The sequence below is a fragment of the Poeciliopsis prolifica genome, unplaced genomic scaffold (assembly GCF_027474105.1).
Source record: "Poeciliopsis prolifica strain line A6 unplaced genomic scaffold, Auburn_PproV2 SCAFFOLD036, whole genome shotgun sequence".
Classification (NCBI taxonomy): domain Eukaryota; kingdom Metazoa; phylum Chordata; class Actinopteri; order Cyprinodontiformes; family Poeciliidae; genus Poeciliopsis; species Poeciliopsis prolifica.
The window spans coordinates 1,445,930-1,468,919 of record NW_026562411.1 but is presented as its reverse complement, the minus strand read 5'-3'; the positions used below and the strand labels follow the sequence as shown (position 1 = coordinate 1,468,919).

General features: G+C 42.1%; 1 protein-coding gene across 2 annotated transcripts in view; it reads left to right on the top strand.

The window, feature by feature from the left end:
* Positions 1–605: 605 nt before the first annotated feature.
* slc4a3 (solute carrier family 4 member 3) overlaps positions 606–22,990 on the top strand; it is a 31,447-nt gene continuing 9,062 nt past the window's right edge. The window contains exons 1-17 of one of the 2 annotated variants that reach the window (XM_055052872.1): positions 606–854; positions 1,926–2,088; positions 5,081–5,388; positions 7,509–7,662; positions 8,302–8,546; positions 8,630–8,799; positions 10,159–10,385; positions 15,619–15,764; positions 15,843–16,023; positions 16,112–16,247; positions 20,025–20,196; positions 20,846–20,951; positions 21,026–21,210; positions 21,520–21,739; positions 22,215–22,433; positions 22,515–22,663; positions 22,793–22,987. In XM_055052872.1, the coding sequence (XP_054908847.1) occupies positions 5,347–5,388; positions 7,509–7,662; positions 8,302–8,546; positions 8,630–8,799; positions 10,159–10,385; positions 15,619–15,764; positions 15,843–16,023; positions 16,112–16,247; positions 20,025–20,196; positions 20,846–20,951; positions 21,026–21,210; positions 21,520–21,739; positions 22,215–22,433; positions 22,515–22,663; positions 22,793–22,987 (2,547 nt within the window). In that variant the 5' untranslated portion in view covers positions 606–854; positions 1,926–2,088; positions 5,081–5,346. Of the gene's footprint in view, positions 855–1,925; positions 2,089–5,080; positions 5,389–7,508; positions 7,663–8,301; positions 8,547–8,629; positions 8,800–10,158; positions 10,386–12,697; positions 13,189–15,618; positions 15,765–15,842; positions 16,024–16,111; positions 16,248–20,024; positions 20,197–20,845; positions 20,952–21,025; positions 21,211–21,519; positions 21,740–22,214; positions 22,434–22,514; positions 22,664–22,792; positions 22,988–22,990 lie in introns of those variants that run through there. The other variant, XM_055052873.1, reaches the window with a different exon arrangement.

Sequence of the window (22,990 nt, the reverse complement as noted above, 5' to 3'; positions counted from 1 at the left end):
TTTAATGTTTGTCATATAATTGAACTGATCACCATTACCAGTGATTCAAGAGTCATTAAAAATGAAAAAGCCTTGAAACACATTTTGAGTTCAGTATTGTGTTAAATTTGAAGTTGTGCTGCCCTCTAGTGGAGGGATGAATGAATTTAACTTCAGAGAGTTTTTATTGGACAGATTCTTGCAGCTTTACGTGAAATCAGAGGTGGAAATTAGCACTACACACACACACACACACACACACACACACACACACACGCACACACACACTCACACACGCACACTCACACACGCTAGCCAAATGCGGGTAAAAGTATGAAGTGGTGTGGAAATTGGAGCAACGCACCTCCACTGTGGACTGACCGTCTGGAGTCCAGACTAATTACATACTGTCCATATCTGGCGGACCTACACTCTCATAATTTAACAAAAAATTATATTAAATCTAATTTTTACCGACCGCGACAGCCCATTGGTTGATTTTATTGTCGGACATTGGGTTTATCCAATGAAGTCCCTCGGTCCTTCTTGGCCCCGCCCCTCGCCTCAGAGTTTATAAATAGCGCCATTTTAGCTAACGGTTGATGCTAACCGAAGTCCGACGAAACGAGCGGAATGAATGAGACGGGCCAGAAAAAACGACGACAAAAGCTAAAAAGTGCATCAGCCCATTCAGAAAAATGTGTCAAACTAACCGATATGTTAATTACCACAGTAACTTTGACCGTTACAGGAGATTCAGTTGGACAAGGAGAAGAAAGTAGCGAGTCAGAGAGAGAGAGAGTCAGGGGCTTTATTATCGTCGAGGAGGATGAGAGAGAGAAAGATGACCAGGGACAGGTTGAGGAAGAGTTCAGGTTAGCTGTTGCTGTTGTTGTTGTTGTTGCTTTTGCTGTTGTTGCTGCCGCCGGTAAGGAGGGAAAATGTTTATCAAGAAAACGTTTAATGCAGGCAGGAAGGCAGGTGTGTATGAGGGGGAAGCTAACACTTAGCTAATGAAGCTAGCAAAAGTTTTATTGAGACCATTTGTGTTTTGTATGATTTATCGTCTGCAGTTTTTCTTCTATCAGCAGCAGATAAGGAGAAAATAGTGAGATACAAAATTAAATATACATGCATAAATAAATCATTAATTAAAGAAACCATAAAATAAATATTTACATAATTTAATAACAATTCACTGATATATGTCAGTTTTATTGCAGCTGATGCAGAAAACAAATAAAATGTGAACATTAATGATGATCTTCCATCACAAGGGCGGCCATGACTGTCAGACTGAGGTTAACAGAGTTCAGCAATTCAAGTTCTGCTGTAAGGAGCCCGCCCACTGACTGAATCATTTCATGGGTTTACTTCAAATTTAAAAATTCACTTTATTTCTTTACGTAGAAATATTCTGAGTGGAACTTTTGGGTTTGTGAGTTTTGCACATTTCTGGTAAGTCTGAATCCTTTGAGGAGAAATTTCAGTTTCCAAAGCAAGAACAATTGCTAGAAAAAAGGTTGAAAATTTGAGCTCAATTTCAGAAATGTTTGTTCTAGAAAAAGACTTGGAAATTCCAAAAATAAAAATGTTTCACTTTTCCAAAAATTAAAAATTCTCAACTTCAAAAAATGTTTTTAAACTCAAATGTATTTTTTTTCTAGAAGATTTCTGAATGTAATCTCAAAATTAAACATTTTCTTCTAGCAAATCTTTTGAGTTTTCAATCTCAGAAATTCTCTTGTTTTTTTCTTGAATATTTTCTAGATTAATATACAATTTTTGACAGGAATTTATTCATTTTTTCTATTTACATCAAATCTCCTTATTTTTTATTCATTATTATTATTTTATTTTGTACTTAATCAGAAAATCTGATTTCTAATTCAGATGAAACCCTGAAGCAGTCTTCGGTTTGATTTTTTTTTTTTTTTTTCTCGCAGTCCGTCCACGGTCACGTGGTGTCGCATCCTTCCAGTGGGCAGACTGGCGTGTCTTTACTGGGTTACGGAACCGCGGAGCAGTCGGGCTGGTTCCGCGCATAGCCGCGGGATACATCGGCTCTTTCCGCCTCTGCAGCCGGACTGCTGCGCTGCCACGGTGCAGGTAGGTTTCCGCAGCTGTGGAAATAATCCCGAGTGGGCGGCTGCAGCAAAGAAACGCATGTTGCGCGGAAATCGCAGCTGCAGATTACAGCGCTGATTGTGCAGCTTTATAGCAGCGTGGTGTGTTCAGGTGTCGTCAGGAGAATCGGAGGCTGCTGTTTCCCCCGTTAGTGTCGGACGTGCTGCAGCGCGCTGGGTGATGCAGCGGGAAATGCATCGCAAGCAGCGGAGTGTCTGCAGGACAGGGAGCCTGTTGGAGAGACAGTCAGTGAATCATGACTCAGCAAACATCCGCGACACACGGCAGGCGGGCGCTTCAAACCAGCGATTAGGTTTCATATTTTACTGTGGAAAGCAACTATAGGAAGGATGTGCTGCTTGTTCAGCTACACAGTAAAAATGAACAGCCATCATTTGGGTTTTTGACCTGTCATAAGAGAAAAAGTTCTATTTTTAACATCAATTTATATAAAGGTCAGTTTTAAACGAAATATTTAATTATCTAGCTAAATGTATAATTAGCAAGCTAAATATTTAGTTAAGCTAATTGTTTATTTAAAAAACGTTTCGTTATCAAGCTAAGTACTCAGTTTCTAAACAAAATGTTTGGTTAGCAAACTGTTACTTTGAGGCTAAACATTTCATAAGCTAAATATTCTGTTTCAAACAAACAAAACATTGTTTTCAAAATATTTAGCTTGATAGCTAAATGCTTAGTTAGCAAGCTAATAATTTAATTTCAAATGAAATATTGAGTTAGCAGGAAAATATTTCATTTGAAGCTAAACTAAATTTACTTAAAAACTAAACATTAATTTAATTTACATTGCTAGCTAAGTATTTAGCTTTATATGATAAAATTCAAAATAAATGTTTACCTTCTAACTTGTTTAATTTGCTAAATATTAAGTTTGTTTTCATATTTGCTAAATTCTGCAGCTAACTTGCTGGTGAGTAACTTGTTTCAAAGAGGAACCAGAGCGCTGAATCTAAAAGTCTGTCAGGTTGATTTTGTACAAATAAATTCTGAGTCTGCTGATAGTTTCTTGTTCAGACTCTGGATTTAATGGGTATAGATTTGAATTTTGTTGCAACCATTTTGGGAGAATGCTACGTTTTATTTACTGGGTTAACTCCAGTAAAGTCACAATCTTCCTCTCTGTTTGCTGTGCATGAAAAAACCTGTCAGTTTGTCAGTGTGGGCTGTGAAACTACAAGATGTCTCTGCAATGATGCCAAGTCCAACTGTGTTAAAAAAAAGTCCCAAATCATAGGATTTTATCATTTACAACAACCCATCTGTACAACCAAGAACTTTTCTTCAAGATTTATTAAAACGGTACCATTTGTTGGCGAAAGTAGTGACATGTTTTCCCACGTTAGATGTTTTATTGATAAATTATGCAACTGCTGATTTTATTCCCATTCAAAGGAACTGAAGGAGAAGCTGGGAGAGAGGATCTGGAAGGACATTGCATAATGAAGGCAATGAAGCTAGCTCTGGTTTTTAATGCTAACAGTGGAGCGAGTTAGCCATGACTTTCAGTGCTAAAGCTATTAGCTGCCCCTCAGTGCTAAAGACAAAGCTATGTTAGCTGCCTTTCAGTGCTAAAGTTGAAGCTCTAGTCGCTGTCATTTGGTGCTAACTGTCAAGCTGTTAGATCTGTCTTGATAGCAAAGCTATGTTAACCGCCTTAAAGCGCTAACAGCAAATCTCTGCTGGCTGCCTTTCAGTGTTAACAGTGAAACGGTATTAGCCGCCTTTCAGTGCTAAAGACAAAGCTACGTTAGCAGCTTTTCAGTGCTAAAGATGAAGCCGGTTAGCTTCCTTTTTAGCTCCATCTCTGTTTGCTTTATTTCGATACCAATCGTTCATCTTTCCATGGAAGAGGTCGTTGCCCACAGGTTTCATTTTCCTGTCCAGTTTCTGTTTTGGGATTTATCATTCACCTTTAGACCACACTGTATGCTAACAGAGTATTACTCCAGCTTCATGTATCACCGTCTCCTTCAGTCGTTTAAAAGCTGGTCCATTCAAAGCTATCTCATTACACAGACATTTGATATTATTGTAGTAAATAGTATGGAGTTCGCTGAGCAGAAGCTGAGCCAGCGTTTGCCTGTCAGGAGCTCCACATGGTTCAAATTCTCCAAAAATAAAACAAACAACTCGTATCAGGAGATTGTAGGCTCTCCAGTTATTAAATCGGTTAATGGAAAAATGAATCAGTTAATCTACAAAGGAATAGACAATAGAGAAATACCAGATACCACAAGAGAGAGTGGAAATACCAGAAAAGAAAAGAGCATGACAAGAAAATACAATGCAAAAGATATTAAACAAAAACAGAAGCATTTATCCAACAACTTTTCTTTGTTTTCTGAATGTTTAAATCATTCAGGACTTCAGAATAAATATAGTTTCTTATTAAAAATGAATTTATTGATTTACATCTTAGTGTATTTGAGATATTGAATCAAATAGGCTTAAGTGGTTAAATGAAAATTAACCACTTTAACATGAAGTCAAGTTGTCACACTACAGAGTGTGACAACTTGACTTATTTGATTACTGAAATACTCACTAGCTGCCATTCTAAGTAGATTCATATTTTACATTTCAAAAGCAGTTTCCTCAGCTGTAATTTCAGCCTGATTTTATAGAAATTGGATAAGAAATAAATGAGCTACAACTAAATTTGTGACAAATAATTTTGTTGACACGACTCAATGCCTAGCTATAGCGGCTAACAGTCATCACTAGCTATAGCAGCTAACAATCATCACTTGCTATAGCAGCTAAGTCACTAGCTGTAGCGTCTAGCAGACGTCAATAGCTAACACGGCTAACAGCCGTCACTAGCTGTTGCGTCTAACAGATGTCACTAGCTATAGTGGCTAACAGGCGTCTCCAGCTAACAGTTGCTATGCTATCCAGTGGTAAGAGTGATAAGTCAGAGGTTGATGTGTCTCGTTTTGTCTTTCCCCTTCAGGTTATGCCACCCCAAAGGATTCCTGGACCCCCTGCGGTGAAAGAGAAGGGCTGATCCCGTCCTTCTCCAGGTTCCCTCAGTTTCCCACCCGATCCGTTCCCTCCTCCGCCCATGGCGCTAACCGTACCTTCCCTTCAGTCCTAACCCCGTTAAACTCTTCCATCACCCTACAAAGGTTCCTGCCTTTAGCTTCTCTACATTAGCATTCGGCCGTGTTAGCTAGCCTGCGAGTCGAGACCCTTCCTGTTGGCTGCCGGTTTGGACTCATGGCTACTGGAGGTCATGATGTTCTGGTTAACCTACAACAGGTAGGAATTCCTTCAAATTAATGTGAGTTTTATCTGTTCCAGTCGAGAGATTACAGTCATTTCTAAAACTGAAAACAGAAAGTGTCGTAATGCAGCACAGGAGAAGTTTACATCACTGACCAGTTAATCATAATAATAATAATATAAACAAGTTTCTGTTTTCTTCCATCATCCATGTAAAATCTAAAATCTTTTTAGACTGAGGCAGGAAGCCGGAGCACCCAGAGAGAAACCTGCAAACAGGAAACTGGTCAAATATTTTTACCAGTTATAAAGCTGCCAGTGCTTCACTTTAAACTTCCAACATAACATAAACAGACAAAATCAATGGCAAGACAAGAGAGAGTGGAAATACCAGAAAAGAAAAGAGCATGACAAGAAAATAAAATGCAAAAGATATTAAACAAAAACAGAAGCAGTTATCCAACAACTTTTTTTTGTTTTCTGAATGTTTAAATCATTCAGGACTTCAGAATAAATATTTTCTGTACCCTCCACTTCTCCAGACTCAAAACAGTCACTGATTTTGTTCTGGATGATCATTTCTTCTGCTGAATTATCTGATAACATGTTTGGCTGCTTTCCAAAGCCACCTGTCGTCTTAGAGAGGAGAAACCGTCACATTGGGGGGTTTCAGAGATCCTGGTGGGTCAGTCCCAACACTGCATTATGTCCTCTCTGCAGCCGCGACTGTTCAGCCGTTAGTATCTGTTGTCTGTGCATGGTGTGAAAGCGGTTTGGTTCAGAACCGCAGCAGAGGACCGAAGACGCACAGAAAGATGTCCGACACGTTGTACACGTGATCTCACTGCACATTTCAGTGCTGCCACCAACATCAGCCACAATAAACTGACTGGGTGCCAGTAGTTGTATAAAAATGGGATTTTATTTTTTTTTCAGCAAAAATCACAAAGATTGCACAGACTGTGAGGAGAAAAAGGACAGTTAGTTTGTGCTAATAAAACAAAACTGGGCCTAACTACCAGCTACAAAGGAAAAACGATTCTGATCTCACTAAAACACTCAGCATGGGTGGCACCAACCTACTGGCCTGGTGTATTTAACAGAAACTTTTCCAGTCTGTCAAGAAAAATAATCTTTCTGTAAGGACATGGAGACTTTATAATCCTTGATTCCTACTGATGGAAAACTTCCTGCTGCTGGATTTGCTCTTCATTTTGAACAATGTTGTGCATTGAAGCGGAACACGGCAGCTTCCTCTTATTAACGCTCAGAAAATATTTATTAAGGTTAGGTTAGGGTAAATGGTTTCTTTCTGGTGGAAAAAGTTCATTTCCATCTGATAAATTCAGGGTTGGAGTTTTGCCCCGGTAGAAACCCTCTTGCCCCCCCCTCGCCTGCGCCGCCCTGCAGCAGGTAGCGCATTAAATGCATCCTGTCCCCACGTCCCTCTGGTGATTAGCCGCTAATGGCGCTTCAGAAACTTGAGGCCGCTCTGGGATCAGACTCCTTCCTGGGTCAGCACCAATCGGACGCTGAGTCAGCAACTTGTTTGAGGGTTCTGACCAATCAGGAGCTCCGCATGGCGAGGACACGCCCCCTCGCCCCCCAGGGAAAGCAGTGCATTATTTTTTGTTGCTGCTTAGCACTTTGAAGTATTGATTTGTTTTCCTTCATGCAGCTGCAGTTTTAAAGACATGGCCGTCTTTCTGTTGTCTGGGGGAGATTCTGGGATTATAACCTCAGATCAAAGGTACAATATTTCTAAAATATTCAGTAATAAATAAAAATCAATCAGATTAATAGTTTAAGGCCTTTGAATGTTTCAGGTAAATGAAGTTACCTGGACTGTAAATGCAGTTAAAGACAAACAAATCATTTTCATACAGAGGTATTTATGATTTATTAAACTAAGACTAAATCTTCACAAGAGGCTCAACTTTATTCTCACATTTTTGCAATTTTAGTTTTGTACTTTTAGAAATTAATACTCATATTATTATGACTTGATTCTCGTATTTTTGTGACTTTGTGTTGTGTTACAAGTGTAGCCTAGCGTTAGCATCCATCATCAGTAAATCAAAACGTGAATTATTCCGTTTTCTTGGGGTGTAAATGGAGTTGGAAACTTTGAATGTTTGTTTTTCCTCCGGGTGAAGGTGGAGGATCAGGATGCAGCTGAGGAGGAAGAGGAAGAGGAGGAGAGCTGGGAGAAGGCTCTGTCTGTGGAGCGCTTCAGAGACATCATCGGAGATTCAGCGTCCTGCAGCGCCGAGCGAATGGGCCGCCTTTACACCGAGAAGGACTTTGAGTGTAAGCCTGGTGTCAAATAAACACATTTAGCTTAATGTTGATTTATTTCTATGTGCTGGTTTATGGCTAAAGGGTCATTAATGGGAAAAGGCTATTACTAACTGGACCTATATCATTTGTTTATATTTTATGTTCATGAATCTGTTTATTAGCCTTTTGAACTGCAATAGGTTTTATTTTCCCTCTAATGCAGTTTACGCCACATGACGGCACTCCGTGATCTTCCTAGCCAGCTTGTGCTAGTTCACAAAAAGGCAAGCTAGCATAAGTCATCCATTATGCTTATGCTACTGGCAGACTTGCTATTAGCATGAGCAATTAATTTATGCAAACAGACCCATTAGTTAGCCATTAGCTGATGGACAAGCCATTTGTCTATCAAACTGGTGAACTAGTAAAAGTTTGTCATTTGTGGACTAACCAAGCTAGCTTAAATCAGTTGTTCACGAATAATTGAATGCAATTTGATCTTCTGTTAAGTGTTCATTATCCAATCAGAACTAATAGAAACTAAACAGCATTTAACTAATAAATGCTAGTAAAAACTAGCATTTAGCTAGAGCTAAGTGAATCAGAGCTGTTGTAACCCTGAACGTTTTTCTTCTTCAGATCCAGTTTAACGTTTTGTTTCGCTGGCAGATCACAGACACGCGTTTCTGCACACACACCACCCGTTATCCACTCACATGCCCGCGCCGCAGCGCAAGCGGCCGCACGGCGCCGACCGCAGGCACAGGAAGAAACGCAAGAAAAAAAAAACCTCGCTGCCACCCTCCAACGTCACGCCCACCATCCAGGAAGTAGACGAGGAAGAGGCGGAGTCTGATGCCAACGGACGCCTGGCGACCGCCACGCCGACCGAGTTCCCGGACATCCAGCCGCAGGTAAAATAAGTGGGAGAAACAAACGTTCCCGTTGAATTAATGGACGTTTCCTCTCTTCTCACTGAGCTTCGTCTTCCTCTCAGTTTAGTTTTGGGAGCCAAGAGGACTTGGAGGAACCGTCACGACTCGCTGCCGTCCTCGAGGAAAACGAAAAGCGTTCCGCTTCCAGCAAAATGGCGCTCACGCTGACAAAGGAGGCGGCGAATAACGGCAGAACCGCGGAGAAAGATGGAGGACGAGCAGCTTCCCGAAGGTTGGCAGTCCCCTTTAAACCTGGACAGTTTGAAAAGTTCACCATCTCTTTTCCCCATATCTCATGTTTTTGTCTTTTCATTTGTGTTTCTACTGCGTCTGAAAACAAACCAAACACTTAAAAAACTCATCAGCTGTTTTCTGGTCACAGTTTAATGTTTTTAAGGCTCTAGAGAACAAACTGGTTCAAAAGTTCCCCGAATGTGACGCCAGGGAACGGCCCTGTTACCTAGCAACCCCATCCAGGGAACTGCCCTGTTACCTAGCAACCCCATCCAGGGAACTGCCCTGTTACCTAGCAACCCCATCCAGCTGAGACCTGTTACCTAGCAACCCCATCCAGGGAACTGCCCTGTTACCTAGCAACCCCATCCAGGGAACTGCCCTGTTGCCTAGCAACCCCATCCAGGGAACTGCCCTGTTACCTAGCAACCCCATCCAGCTGAGACCCGTTACCTAGCAACCCCATCCAGCTGAGACCTGTTACCTAGCAACCCCATCCAGGGAACTGCCCTGTTACCTAGCAACCCCATCCAGCTGAGACCCGTTACCTAGCAACCCCAGCTGAATCCAGTGATTTTCTTTGTGAATGTAAAAAAATACAGAATAGAAAATAAAAAAATATACTGAAATGTAATAATAGATAAAATTCAAGAATACACCGATAACATTTTTAATTCACATATATAAATAGTCATGAATATTAATAAAGAATATATAGTCATAAAATAATTACAGAAGATAAAATAAAATGATAAATATGAAAATAAATAATTTTAAATAAAATAAACAACTTTACGAATAAAAAATAATAATAAAAGAAATATTTATATATATTTTTTTGCATTCAAAGGTGAATTTTATTTTGCTGGTTAATAAATTTGAAACCCGATAATCTTTTGAACATGGATCATAAAGTCATAGGAAACATGACAGGAGTTAAATTTTTCCTTCTCTTGTTTTTACATAGAACCAGTAACTGAACCAGTAACTGAACCAGTATGGAGCTCTGGGCGCGGCTCTTCAGGCTCCTACCAACCCTGATTGTTGCACATTAATTGGGCCGGCTGGGCGTCCGACATGCAGGACCAGCAGAATATGAATAATTTGTTGAGTCTGTGAATCATGCATGGCGTTTTGCTGCGGGAGGCCCGGGGCTCCATGGCGATTGGGTCGGGCAGAACCGTGTTGCTTTGATGACTCAGAGGTTTCCATCAGAGCCTCCTGCTGGCCAACTTGTGGCATTACAATTCACACAGTGTCAACAGAAAACCTGATTTAGTCATTTAAAATAAAACAAAGCTTGATTCAGAAGCTAATGGAAACATTTGCTGATTTTTCCTTGTGTTGATCTTGTCAGTGCGTCAGAAGAGTCGGAAGCCGTCAGTCCGGCGCCAAGCCGCGGCTGGCTACGGCGGAAAGCCGTCCACCATCGGCTACCGGCCGCCCAGCGCAGCAACTACGACCTGCGGGAGCGGCTCTGCATCGGCAGCATGACCGCCATTGAGGCCGCCGTTTACCAGCAGGTGCCCACCGACGAGGCCGAGGCCCAGATGTTGGTCAGCGCTGACCTGGATGACATGAAAAGTAAGATCTGATTATTATTCTGTTGGTTTATCAAGTTATATTAAGTTAAATTCAAATCAATCAATTTCTGTTTAATCATGCTGCCAACATGATCAATTCTGTTTTATTTTATTATTATCAAAGCTTTTCTAAAGCACAACAAGAAAATCTGCCCTCAGTTTGTATCTTATAGTAAAGATCTGGCGCCACCTGCTGGCTGAGTCGAACAAACACTGAGATTAACGGCAGGATTTGATTCTTCACAATTAAAACTTCACTTGATGAATTTATGAGAGCAGAGAAACATAAATAAAAATACAAATAAATTCTGAGGTAATAAATATTACATAAAAAATTATGAAATAAATAAAGTTTTAAAATGAAAACAAAGCAGGTTATTAAAACTAAAATTAAAGTACTCGAGAATAAAATTATTTTATCAAAGAATAAAAATCTAATTAAAGGATTAAAATGAAATAAAAAACACAAGGCAATTTAATTAAAATAAAAACAAAGTGCTAAAATTAAATTGAATAGAAAAAAATATTAAAAAGTAAATTATAAAAATCCGAAATAAAGTTCAAAATTTTTTTATAAATAATGAATGATATGAGTAGTAATGCCAAAATTAAATATACTGAAGCCCAAATGTGGTGAATATTTTGGTAAATAATACCACATAATTTTGCTAATTATTTAAACTTAAGTCAAACTTAACAAAGTTGGATTTGAGGTAATGAAGCCAACCTGCACCTGTTAACATATAACTAAACAAGACAAAAGTATCAGTTTCATTTAAATCTTTTAATAAAAGATTTTTACATAAATTATTATAATTTATATATTATTATATTTATTTCCGGGTGTTTTTCTCCAGAGGAACTATCTGTTCCAGAGAAACTATCTGTTCCAGAGTCGAAGTGCGAACGAGTTCCTGTGTGTGGAGAGAAAAGCAGGTTTCAGAGTCAGGAGGCGTTAATTAACGGGCAGTGGAGTCGATTCCCCTTCAGCGGCGACCCTGCCTCTGGCGGTTCCTGCATCAACCAGAGCAGAGCGGCCATCGACTGCTCAGGAGCCATCTGCCCTGAAACCTGCAGCGCTTCATATGCAGGCTGCATGCTAGCAGCTGCTCTGTTTCTGTCCAACAAAATGTACAGAAACACATGAACCAAGAAGACGGACTAATATTCAGTAACTTTAGCTTCATCCGTTTCTTTTTCTGATCACCAAAGGCCTGGAGTGAAACCAACCTGGCAACACAATGGCTAACAGTAATAGCTATGCTAATAGTTATTGTTTATTGAAGGGATTCTCAACTAGCTAAACGCATTTGACTAAATATGTTTTCCTTTATTTATTAACCTAAAATATTAGGTTATTTACTTGTGATCAACTGTTATGATTAGCTAAAGCTAACACCATCAGCAGGAGCTAATGCTATTAGCTACAACTACAGCACTAGCGGGAGTTAATGCCAGTAGCATGAGCTAACACCACTAATTATCAATGAGATTATTTGCACAGCATATTTCAACAACAGGGAAGTTCAAAATGCTTTGCTTCATAAAGTTAGTTGACAACATTAGCTTTAGCTAAACCAGTAGCAGATGCTAATGCCAATAACATCTGCTAATGGCATAAGCAGATGCTAATTAGCAGGGGCTAACACAAAATCAAAACAAATTGGGAGGTAATGAAAGGATGTTTAAAGTAACATCTTTGTCTTTTGTAAAAAATATTTCTTATAAATCAGAGAAAATGTTTTTATCCTGATGCTAACCGCTAACAGCTTGAGTTAGAAACCCACCCACTCGCTCCTCTTCATCAGTGTGGTTCTCCTCATCTTCATCACCTCTTGTATTTTCTGCATCACTTTAACTTCAACACGTTCGGTTCAAATCTAAACGAGTGTCTGTGCGCCAGCTAGCTCAGCAGCTACGTCCAGGACACAGTTTTACTTTACATCTGAAATAAGCTTTTCTCAAATAAAGACCCCAATCAGTTAATCAATCAATCAAGTCTATTTGTACATATCAGCAACGAGTCAGCTCAAATGCTTGATGTCTTCAATGCAGAAGAAGAAATAAAGATTTTGATGAGTCCCATCTCCGTAGTCATAGATACTCGTCAATAAGTTGGTGAATGTTTCATTTATTGTATTTCCAGCAGCTGAAGTCAACGGCGTCAAACCGAAGGAGGGAAACTTTCCTCCTTCAGCTTTAAGGATTTATGAATGGAAGCTTGTTTTGGCTTTTCAATGAGAGCGGCGTGTCAGAAACTGTTTTGGAAAGAGGCGCAGCGGGAATAGAGGTCGTTCCGTGTCCTCCCCTGATCCGCTCCCCTGTTTTCCAATCCGTCGATAAAAGAGGGCGGCGCCCCACCGCAGCATCAATACCTCAGTTTCCATCCCGCAGCCTCAAACTGGCCTTCAGACTGGCCTCCAAGCTCCCATCGCCCAGCGGGCCGCAGGTTCTGGTTTCTGCGCCCTCGCAGCGTGTCGGCTCGGTTCGCGGGTCCGGATCGCTGGATGATCAGAGTGATCGATAGCGGAGAGGCGGCCGGCAGGCGGAACGCGCGCTGGAGATGACAGACCTTGAGGGACGGGCGAGCCGCGGCGGCGGCTCTTCTGACGCGCAGCATGAGCGGCGCTGCAGCGCGCTGCGCGGCCTCGGCGCCGCTGCCGCCGCGCAGCAATACGAGCGCCAGGGCTCCTTCTCCCTGGCGGACGGCTTCGAGGACTTTGAGGAGTTTGTTCTGGACTTTGACGACTACGACCTGCTGGAGTCGATCCACAGCCACATGGAGGCGCCGCAGGAGTCAAGCCGTGAGTCCAAACCGCCGAGTTTTCCCTACGTTAGGAGGGAAAACGTCCAGCAGGAGCCGTGGGGATTTCCACTGTGGACGAGACGCCCACTAAAATAGCTTCAGTTAGGCCTCACTGGCGGGTTTTGCAGCAGGACCTTCCTGACTTTGACTAGGACACTCCAAAACCTTAACTTAGTTTTGTGAGTTATTCAGAAATAGGGTAGCTGATAAGTTTCATATATAGTTTATGGTCACAGAAAATAGTGACATATTTTCCTCCCATATCTTCTGCTGGAGAGCCCCACATCACCACACTGCCACCGCCGAGCTCAGCTGCAGCTGTTCTGGTTGACTGCAGACATAGAAGTCACTGAAACTGTGGTTTCCGTCATGCAGGATCCAAGTTAATAACGGACAGATGACTGAGCAGCTGAAGGAAACATCTGAAGTGTGTGGTGTGTCTGTTGCCCATGAATGAAATTCTACAAATCATCTTTATAGGTCACATAATTAGATGCAGCATCAACACAAGATCCTAAATTAGAAACTATTTCCTCGAAACAAGATTTTAAGAAACTCAATAATTTGAAAACTAAATGAGCAAAACTAATCAAACTGAAATGCAAAGCTTGTCAAAAAAATAAAACTCATTAAACGAGATTTAAAAACTCGTTATTAAAATGAGATGTGAATTTGAGGTTTCAGGAGTTTTTCCGTTTCATTCGGGTCGTTTTGTCGATCCGGGTCAGCAGCGGTTCTGGCTTTCACTCTGTCCTATGGAGGCCATTTTTCTCTTTCTGAATCATGACCTCTGACCTCTGCTGATTCAGTGAGTGTAAACTACTGCCTGTAGTTTTAGCTCTCATATTACTAGGAACTATTACATCACTGTCCTGGAGTGCTGGTGCATTCTGGGATATTTTTGCGTGACTGATCGATGGAGCAGGAAGTGACTTTCCATGATGGGTTTGGATCTCATGAGGCGCGCTGCAGAATCGAGTCGGGACTTCCTGCCTGGTATCGATCAGCGGCTCCTGTTGGGGTCAGCTGCAGCCGGGCGGAAACATCTCATTGACTGACGCGGCGGTTCTGCTTTTTAAGCTCCCGTTTGGACCCACAGAACATTAGCATGAGGTTTTACTCCTTCAAAGTGTGAAACAGAAACAGGAAGTAAAATGGAGCCATTTTTAAACAGGAAACCAGATTATCAGTAAAAATGATCATCATAAACTTTGTAGCTGTCAGCCATCTTGGTAGGCAGTTGCTATGACAGCAATAAGTAAGCCACAAGCTCAGAACTAGCAACAATATTGATACATTACAACTATAAATTGATGACAGTTTCTTAGTTCTCTACTCACCTCTGTATATTTACTGCAGTACTTACTGCCGAACTACCAAATGTAGCTTTTCTCTGCTAGCTAACATAGCAGCTAGGTGTTTGTTGCTACATGGATTCACTCTGCCACTCAGCAGAACTTTGTTATTCACAGGAAAAGTTTGTACTCCCTTTATTTTATTTTGTTTTATTTTGCCTTCTGAGACGGCGCGGATCACTTCCTGTTCGATGAGGTCACTCATTACTGTCACTAGACGACTCAGAACCCTTTCAAACACCAAGACGATTAAATAGATCTAGAGTTTTAGATCTAGAGTCAACGTACAGCTTCAGTTATTCCAGCTGGAGGCCAGAGATCAGTCTGACCTCTGACCTCTGACGGTGGGCAGTGGGCCTTCAACCACAACGTTTCAGTGGACTAAAGTCTCAACTCATCCAGCGTTTCTCTTTAGAGGCTTTGATTCCTGCAGCAGCTCAGAGAATACACTTTAAAATATTTCTGTTGTAAATCAATTTAAAGATCTGCTGCTGTTGGATCAACCTACAGATAATTAATAACTGGAATATTATTGATTCTAGTCAATAATGTTTGTTTTTAAATTCATTTTTCATAGTGTGAATGACTTTGAACTTTAATTTGCTTTATATTCCCATTTTTTAAACAATTTTTTCATAAACTGGAATATTGTTGCTATCATGTCATCCAACCATTCATTCAAAATGTCTTACCATAGGTAAACCAACATATCTGCATTTTCTACTCAAACAAATCAATACAGCTGTATTGGAAAAAATATGAAAAAGTTAAATTTGTCTATATTTTTCTGTCAGCTCGACTCTCTGCTCGTCTTCGTTTTAAAAAATGTTACATTTGTTGCTTGTTTAGAAAAAGTTTCTCTAGATTTATCGCTAGTTTATTTGTAAAAGTAAAAAATGTCTGAGTTTGTCACTAATCAGTTTTCTGTAAGAAAGTCGCTAAATCTGTTGCTAGTTGCCATTTTGAAGAAACAAAACTACAAAAACACAAAACTTTTGTTGCTAGTTGCTCTTTTGGTGAAGAACTTTGAGATCGTTGCGCCTCTGACTTTTAATTCCCGTTTGATTTTTCAGGCCACAGGTTTGAGGACAACCCTGGGGTTCGGCGCCACCTGGTGAAGAAATCCTCGCGTTGCCAGATGTCGCGGTCCAGCATGAGCTCCACGCCGCTGTCCAGTCTGAAGAAGAAGAAGCGAGCGGCGGATAAGAAGACCCACGAGGTCCGAGGCCTTTCAGGGCGGCTCTGATGCGTTCTCACGTCTCTACGGAGTTTAAAAGTGGATATTTCTGCTCCGCAGCTGTTTGTGGAGCTCAACGAGCTCATCGTGGACAAAGACCAGGAGATGCGCTGGAAGGAGCGAGCGCGTTGGATCAAGTTTGAGGAGGACGTGGAGGAGGAAACGGACCGCTGGGGAAAACCTCATGTGGCGTCGCTGTCGTTCCGGAGCCTGCTGGAGCTTCGCCGCACCATCACACACGGTAAAGTGCTACTTCCTGTTCCAGGTGGTGCTAACCTGTAGCTCCTGTCAGACTCCAGTTCTAACACTCGTTCCCGTCTGTTTTCCAGGCGCCGTCCTTCTGGACCTGGAGCAGAACACTCTGCCCGGCATCGCCCACCTGGTGGTGGAAACCATGATCATCTCCGATCAGATCAGAGCGGAGGACCGGCCCAGCGTCCTGCGAGCGCTGCTTCTCAAACACAGGTCAGCCGGCCGGGTCTCGGCGTTTCAGAGATTCTGTTTCAAATATTTTAGACCATGATGAGCACTGCTAGCGTCTCTGCAAGCTAGCACCTCTGACCTCATGGGAACAGCCAGTCAGCGCCAAGCGGTTCTTGGATTGGCTCATTTGGTAAACAGCGTTTCAGTTAACTTTGCTTTTAGGTATTTCAGTTTCCCAGGATCTATTTTCACTACACAAGATAAAAATTAAATGCACTAACACAAAACATTATAAACATTAGTTTTGCAAAAGCGCCGCTATGTCAACATGGCATTTAGCAGGAGCTAATGCTAAATTGCTAACTTAAACCAGTGCTTCTCAAATAGTGGGGCGGGCCCCCTTTGGGGGGCGCGGTGCGATACCTGGGGGGGCGTGTGATCCTGGGGAACAGGCTTTTTTTTGGCCGAACTAGTATAAAGTGTAATTGCGCACAGTAGGCGGCAGTGGCGCTCTCATTGTTACTTCTGTCACGTTTGCGACAGTGCAACATTTTACGACTTACAAGACAACAGGTTTGCCTTGGTTAGCAGTGTTACGTCAACAAAAAGCTCCGACTGCGTTCTGTCTCTGGCCTCCGTTATTCAACAACCCCCAACATGAAAAGTTTTTCACAGGGATGAAAAGAAAAGCGGAGAGAGACAAAGATAATGAGACAACAGAAAGTCAACCGAAAGCTAAGAAGAGGAAATACGACGAAGCGTATTTAGCGCTTGGCTTCACTGTGACTACAGTTGGAGAAGAGGAAAGACCGCTGTGTTTGCTGTGTCTAAAAATGCTCGCAGCGGACAGCATGAAGCCACATAAATTAGCGCGTCACTTAAATACGTTACATCCCAATCACGCCGATAAGCCGCTAGAGTTTTTTCAGCGAAAAAATGTTAATAAGGAAAAAATGTTATGCAGAGATGGATAGTCACGGTGGGGAATGGGGGGCGCGAATAGTTTTCTTCTTGCTAGGGGAGGCGTAACGGAAAATAATTGAGAAGCACTGACTTAAACCATGTGTCAGTTGTTAGATCACGTTATATTGCCCTCTACAGGGTAAAATGTGTCATTGCTCACCTTTCTGTATGGTTTGTGCTTCGGGAAACGATGAAAGCTAAATGCACAATTTTTTTTAAAGTTAGCAAAACATGCTAAAGCGCGAATTTAAGAGCTAACAAATTCAGACTTGGAGACACTTCCACATCCTTCTTCCATCACTTCACCGCTGAGAAGCAAGTCATTTATTTTAAAATTAGCAAAAGATTTTTCCTTTTAGCAGCAGGACATCTGATCCTTGTTCAAGTAAATATTTGCCAGATTCTTCCTCCTGGGAAAAAGTCAAACTCCTCCAAAAAAGGATGCAACTCACACATCATGAGATGATGATGCTGATTGAGATCCAATAAAATCATCCGAAGCTTTCTCTACTGATCCAACTTATTGATCAGTGAGTCCCAAACTCAGCTGATCAATGACTCTGGGAGCCACTGCGATCCGATCCGTTGTTACATAACAGAACACAGTTACTCAGTGACACTGGAGGAAACCAACTGTTGGCGTTAAGCCACAACCTGCTGTCTTTGAAAACATTCAGCGCAGTTAGCTTCCCCTAAATTAATGTTTCCAGATACATTTTAAGAGCTGATTTACTTTGATGCTCTGTAAACTTTCAGCTGAATAAAGTTCAACGTCTAAAACAAAACATGGACAGTAGAGAACAAATATGAAAACAATTACAAAGGTAATTACAGAAATGTAAATTATAATGTAAAAATTATGTAGTTGCTCGAGTGTTGTAGTCTTTGAGGCTCAGAAATAATTTGAATTGAAGTTACCGCTTTAGCATTAGCTTGTGCTAAATACCATGTTGATATAGCGCTTTAGCTTCTGCTAAGTACCATGTTTATATTGTGATTTTATCATTAGCTTTCACTTTTACGTTGGTCATTGTTCTTATTGTCATTTTGTTGCACTTTGAGTGCATTATAAATAAAATATTATTGATAAAAACTGTGTTGATGTAGTGCTTTAGCATTAGCTCCTGCTAAATGCTGTGTTGGTGCTTAAACATTAGGAGAACTAATGTTTCTGATTAGTGCTTTGGGGTTAGCACAGCTAGCTTGTTAGCTAGCAGCTCCCACTGCTGGAGGTGAAGAACAGGAAGTAACTTCAGGCTTCCTTCTAGCGTGAGACATGAGGACGTCGTCGTCCAGAAGCAGCTCTGCTGACCTCAGTCCTGCCGCCATCTTGTTTCTAAAGATTAGAGGCTTTCTCCTTAAACTTGTCCAAACAGTCAGACTGGTTCATGACCTTTAACCTTTAACCTGCCAGCTGAGGCCTGTGATGTTGCAGCAGAATTAGCTGGCTGCTTTCAGCACTCGACAGATGGAGCGAAACAAACCAGCTGGTCTTCATGCGCTCATTTCTGCTTCCACGTGAATCCCCGGGGCGTCACAGGCGGCTGCTCGTTTGGGAAAAACAAACGCCGCTGTTAGAGTCATCACCGGCCGGAGGGATCAGATTTACGACTCGGTCAGAGGCGCGTTTAGGTGCTGCTGAAATCCAGCTCATTTCTCTGAGCACTATAATGGTCCCAAAGGGAGCCGCCTGACATCAGTGTGACTTAGCGCCCCACTTTGAGCTCTTTTGTCTCGGGGCGATGTCACGTCCAATTTCACGGGCGCTCTTACAGGGCCATGTGGACCTCATGATGGCGGTGATGTAACCCAGTGGTGATGTAATGAATCTGCTGAAAAACCCGAGCCAGTGGGAAAAATTCCTGTCCAGGAGGGCTGGGATGTGATCACCATGACGCACAAAGAGCAAGAATGTTAAAGTTACGCAGCCGAGATTCTGTTCGGTTCAGGCTATCCAAACCTTTCGCTCTAAATAAAAACAATATCATTCATTTATTTAAGTTGACAAAACAGTGATATTTATTTCACACAGTAAAAGGTCAAAATTAAATTCTCTTTGCAAATTCGCACCTCTGTAAACATCTAGAAAGGTTTTTAGTGTAAATAAGTCAGATATTCTCTGAGATGTTTTTACGTGGATTTGGGTCAGAAATAAATACTTAAAGAAAAATTTATTTTACATTTTTGGGATCAGAAAGATGATGAATGATGTCATAATAATAATGGGTTCTGTGCTAAAATACGGTAGCCTGGAAGGGTTAGCGACATACCAAAGCTAAAAGCACAACCACAGCAGAAGTCATGATGAAGAGTTTAAGGTCCCTTCTGTCTTACTGTAGCTTCCATTTAACTGGTTCTGATTTTGCAGTAATTTGTTTAGCATGCCTTCAATTTTAGCATATATTTTCTTTTATTGTAATTTCAGTTTTAGTACAAGTTCAATGTTAACATGAATTCAATTTCAGCAAAAGATTTTGTTAGCATAACATTGCTTTTAGCCTGCGTTATGCTTAAACGTAAACTTTTGTTTTTAGCATCGCTTCCATTTCTTGCACATATTTACTATTAGCATAACTTCAGTTTTAGCATAAACTCCATTTAAGCACTAATTGCATTTTAGCATAACTTTCATTTATAAGCATGACTTCCATTGTGGCTTTGTTGGCCTTTCTGGGCCACCGTAGAAGAAGGATCCGGGCATCTTGGCAATGTCTTATTGAGAAGACGAGAACATCGTCTGAAAGAATTGCTGGTCCTAGGAAACAACTCAAAGTCAAAGAACAGGATGATCCTGACAGTGGAGTCATATTTGCTTTTCATTGACTCTTCATTCTGGTTTCTTTGATTCCTCTGCAGCCACCCGAGCGACCTGAAGCACCGTTTTCACCGCCACCAGTCATCAGCCAGTCTCCACGGCAGCTTCAACCACAACCACGTCCAGGAGACGAGCCGGCCCCTAGTGGCCGAGGAGAACGACGACAAGGGGCCGGTGTATGACCCGAAGCAGGACGTCTTCGTCAGCCTCTTTGTAAGAATTAAAGAGCCGGTACAATTTGTTCTCCATCTGCATTGAGGCATTTTATAGCAGAATCCAGTAACTATGCCTTGAAATTAGGGCTGTGTCTCTTTAAGAAGCTTCTGCTCTTTTAGAAACTCCACCTTAAGAAAGTCATTACAACATGGCTCATATATTAACCCTTTAACAACATTTTTACCAACGCTGCATATTCCAAAGTTAGCATCTTAGCTAACCTTCGAAGATGATCTATTTTTATCTTGTATGCTACGGTAGTTTGTACTGAGTAAGTCAAAGTTTATCAACATACTAGTGATAGTATGCATTCTAATAGTAGCAGTTATGCTAACATTAGGGTTTAAGCTAATTTTGACATAAAGTTTCAATTTAACATACTGAACAGAGAAAATAAATATTCAACATGCTAGTGATAGCATACATGCCACACAAGGTGTTTGCTAATTGCTGCTGGCTAGTCTGAAGGAGCCGTGTGGGGAAGCAGCAGCACAGGGCTGATTTGTGAGGCAAGATCTTATTAGCTTGCAGTTTCTGGTTTGCAATAGGACTAGAAACGCACCAGTAGGAAGAGGTTTTGATTCTGTTCTCACGTGTTGGATGTGACAGTAAAGAGGGAAACCTGTCTGCTGTTCTTCCTTCCTAGAAATCCCTCCACCCTGTGCCTCCAGAGCATCATCCAGCCGCTGCCAGGTCCCTCAAGCTGCTCGCCAAGATTCCCAAAGACGCCGAAGCCGTCATTGTTCTAGTTGGTAAGCGTTTCGTTATTTTTGAAAGTGCTGCCGGTGACGGAGATAAAGCCGCTCGTCTTGTTGTCGTTTCTCAGGATCGGTGGAGTTCCTGGAGCAGCCCGCCATGGCCTTCGTCCGGCTGAGCGAGGCGGTCCTCCTGGAGTCCGTGCTGGAGGTTCCCGTCCCCGTCCGGTTTCTCTTCGTCCTGCTCGGACCCAGCCAGTCCAACGTGGACTACCACGAGATCGGACGCTCCTTCGCCACGCTAATGTCTGAAAAGGTTCATTTTACAAAGCCTGTGAACTCCGTTTAAGACACAACTCACTGCCCAAATGTTAGCATTGAAGCTAACGTTAGCATCCTAGCTAATTTTGATTTAAATTGTCATTTTATACTGAGTGGAGTAAACCAGTGTTACTCATCATGTTGTGACAACACGCAAGATATTCATAGCATTTTAGCTAGGTTTAGCTTGCAAAAGCAAAGGAGGTGGATTAGCAGTGCTTTCCAAAAAGTGATGGTGTAATCCAGGACATGTTACTGTTAATATTGTCTCATTGCTGTCCGGTCCGGTTCTATTTGGCTGCAGAACTTCCATGAGGTGGCGTACTTCGCAGACGACAGGCAGGACCTTCTGAACGGCATCAACGAGTTCCTGGACTGCAGCATCGTCATCCCGCCGTCGGACGTGGAGGGCAAAGACCTGCTGAAGACGGTGGCCGACTTCCAGAAGCAGCTGCTGCGCAAGAGGAGGGAGCGAGAAGGCAAGAAGCTCCAGTCTGTTCACGGAGCGGAGCAGGACAGCAAAGGTACCGGGCCAGAACCCCCTGCAGGCACCTTCACTTCCTCACCCAGTTACCGATTTATTTCCCCACTTATTTGTTTATTTTGTCTTTTATGTATTTTCAGTTTTATTTTCACATTTTTTCATGAATTTTAATTTTTTTATTTGTTCTAAAATGTATTTTCTCACTTATTACTGCTTTATTTATTTATTTTCTCTTTTTTTTCCATTTTTTATATCCTTATTTATTTTTTTCGGTTTTTTTTTCATTTATTTTCTCTTGTTTTTATCATTTTATTAATTTAAACTGTTTCTCCTTATTAGTTTTGATTGTTTGTTGCTATTTTTCCCCTTTTAAACTTTTTCTCATTTATTAAATTAATTTTCCATCCTTTCTTAGTTATTTCCTTATTCATGTATCGACTGTTCTATTTTCGTATCGAGTGTCTAAAAGGCCCGCGCGCCGCACCTTGAACTCCCCTGCATCTTCCTCCCTGCAGCCGAGGCGAGTCCAGAGGAAGAGGAGGAGGCGGAACAGGAAGTGGACCCTCTGAAGCGCTCAGGCGTCCCGTTCGGGGGCCTGATCCACGACGTGCGCCGCCGCTACCCGCAGTACGTCAGCGACCTGCGGGACGCTCTGGACACGCAGTGCGTCGCCGCCGTCATCTTCATCTACTTCGCCGCGCTGTCGCCCACCATCACGTTCGGAGGCCTGCTGGGTAATCCTGGTCGCCGTAGCAACCACACCACACGCGCGATGCGCCGCCGCTGATGCTCCTCCGCTCTGATTCTTGTTCCAGGGGAGAAAACCGAAGGCCTGATGGGCGTGACCGAGCTCATTGTTTCCACAGCGACGCTGGGGATTATCTTCTCCCTGCTGGCCGGTCAGCCGCTCCTCATCATCGGCTTCTCCGGACCGCTGCTGGTGTTCGAAGAGGCTTTCTACAAGGTGACGGGGTTGGGATTGGGCTAGCCCCCTTTAGCATCGGTTAGCGGTAGTTAACATCAATTAGTGTAAGTTAGTGTGGGTTAGCATCTGTTAGCTTTGGTTAGCTTGCTAACTCCTTGTCTGTCTCAGTTCTGTCAGGCGTATGACTTTGAGTACCTGACCGGCCGCGTCTGGATCGGCTTCTGGCTCATCTTCATCGTTCTGGTGATGGTGGCGGCAGAGGGAAGTTTCCTGGTCCGCTACATCTCACCGTTCACCCAGGAGATCTTCGCCTTCCTCATTTCCCTCATCTTCATCTATGAAACCTTCTCCAAGCTCATCAAGGTG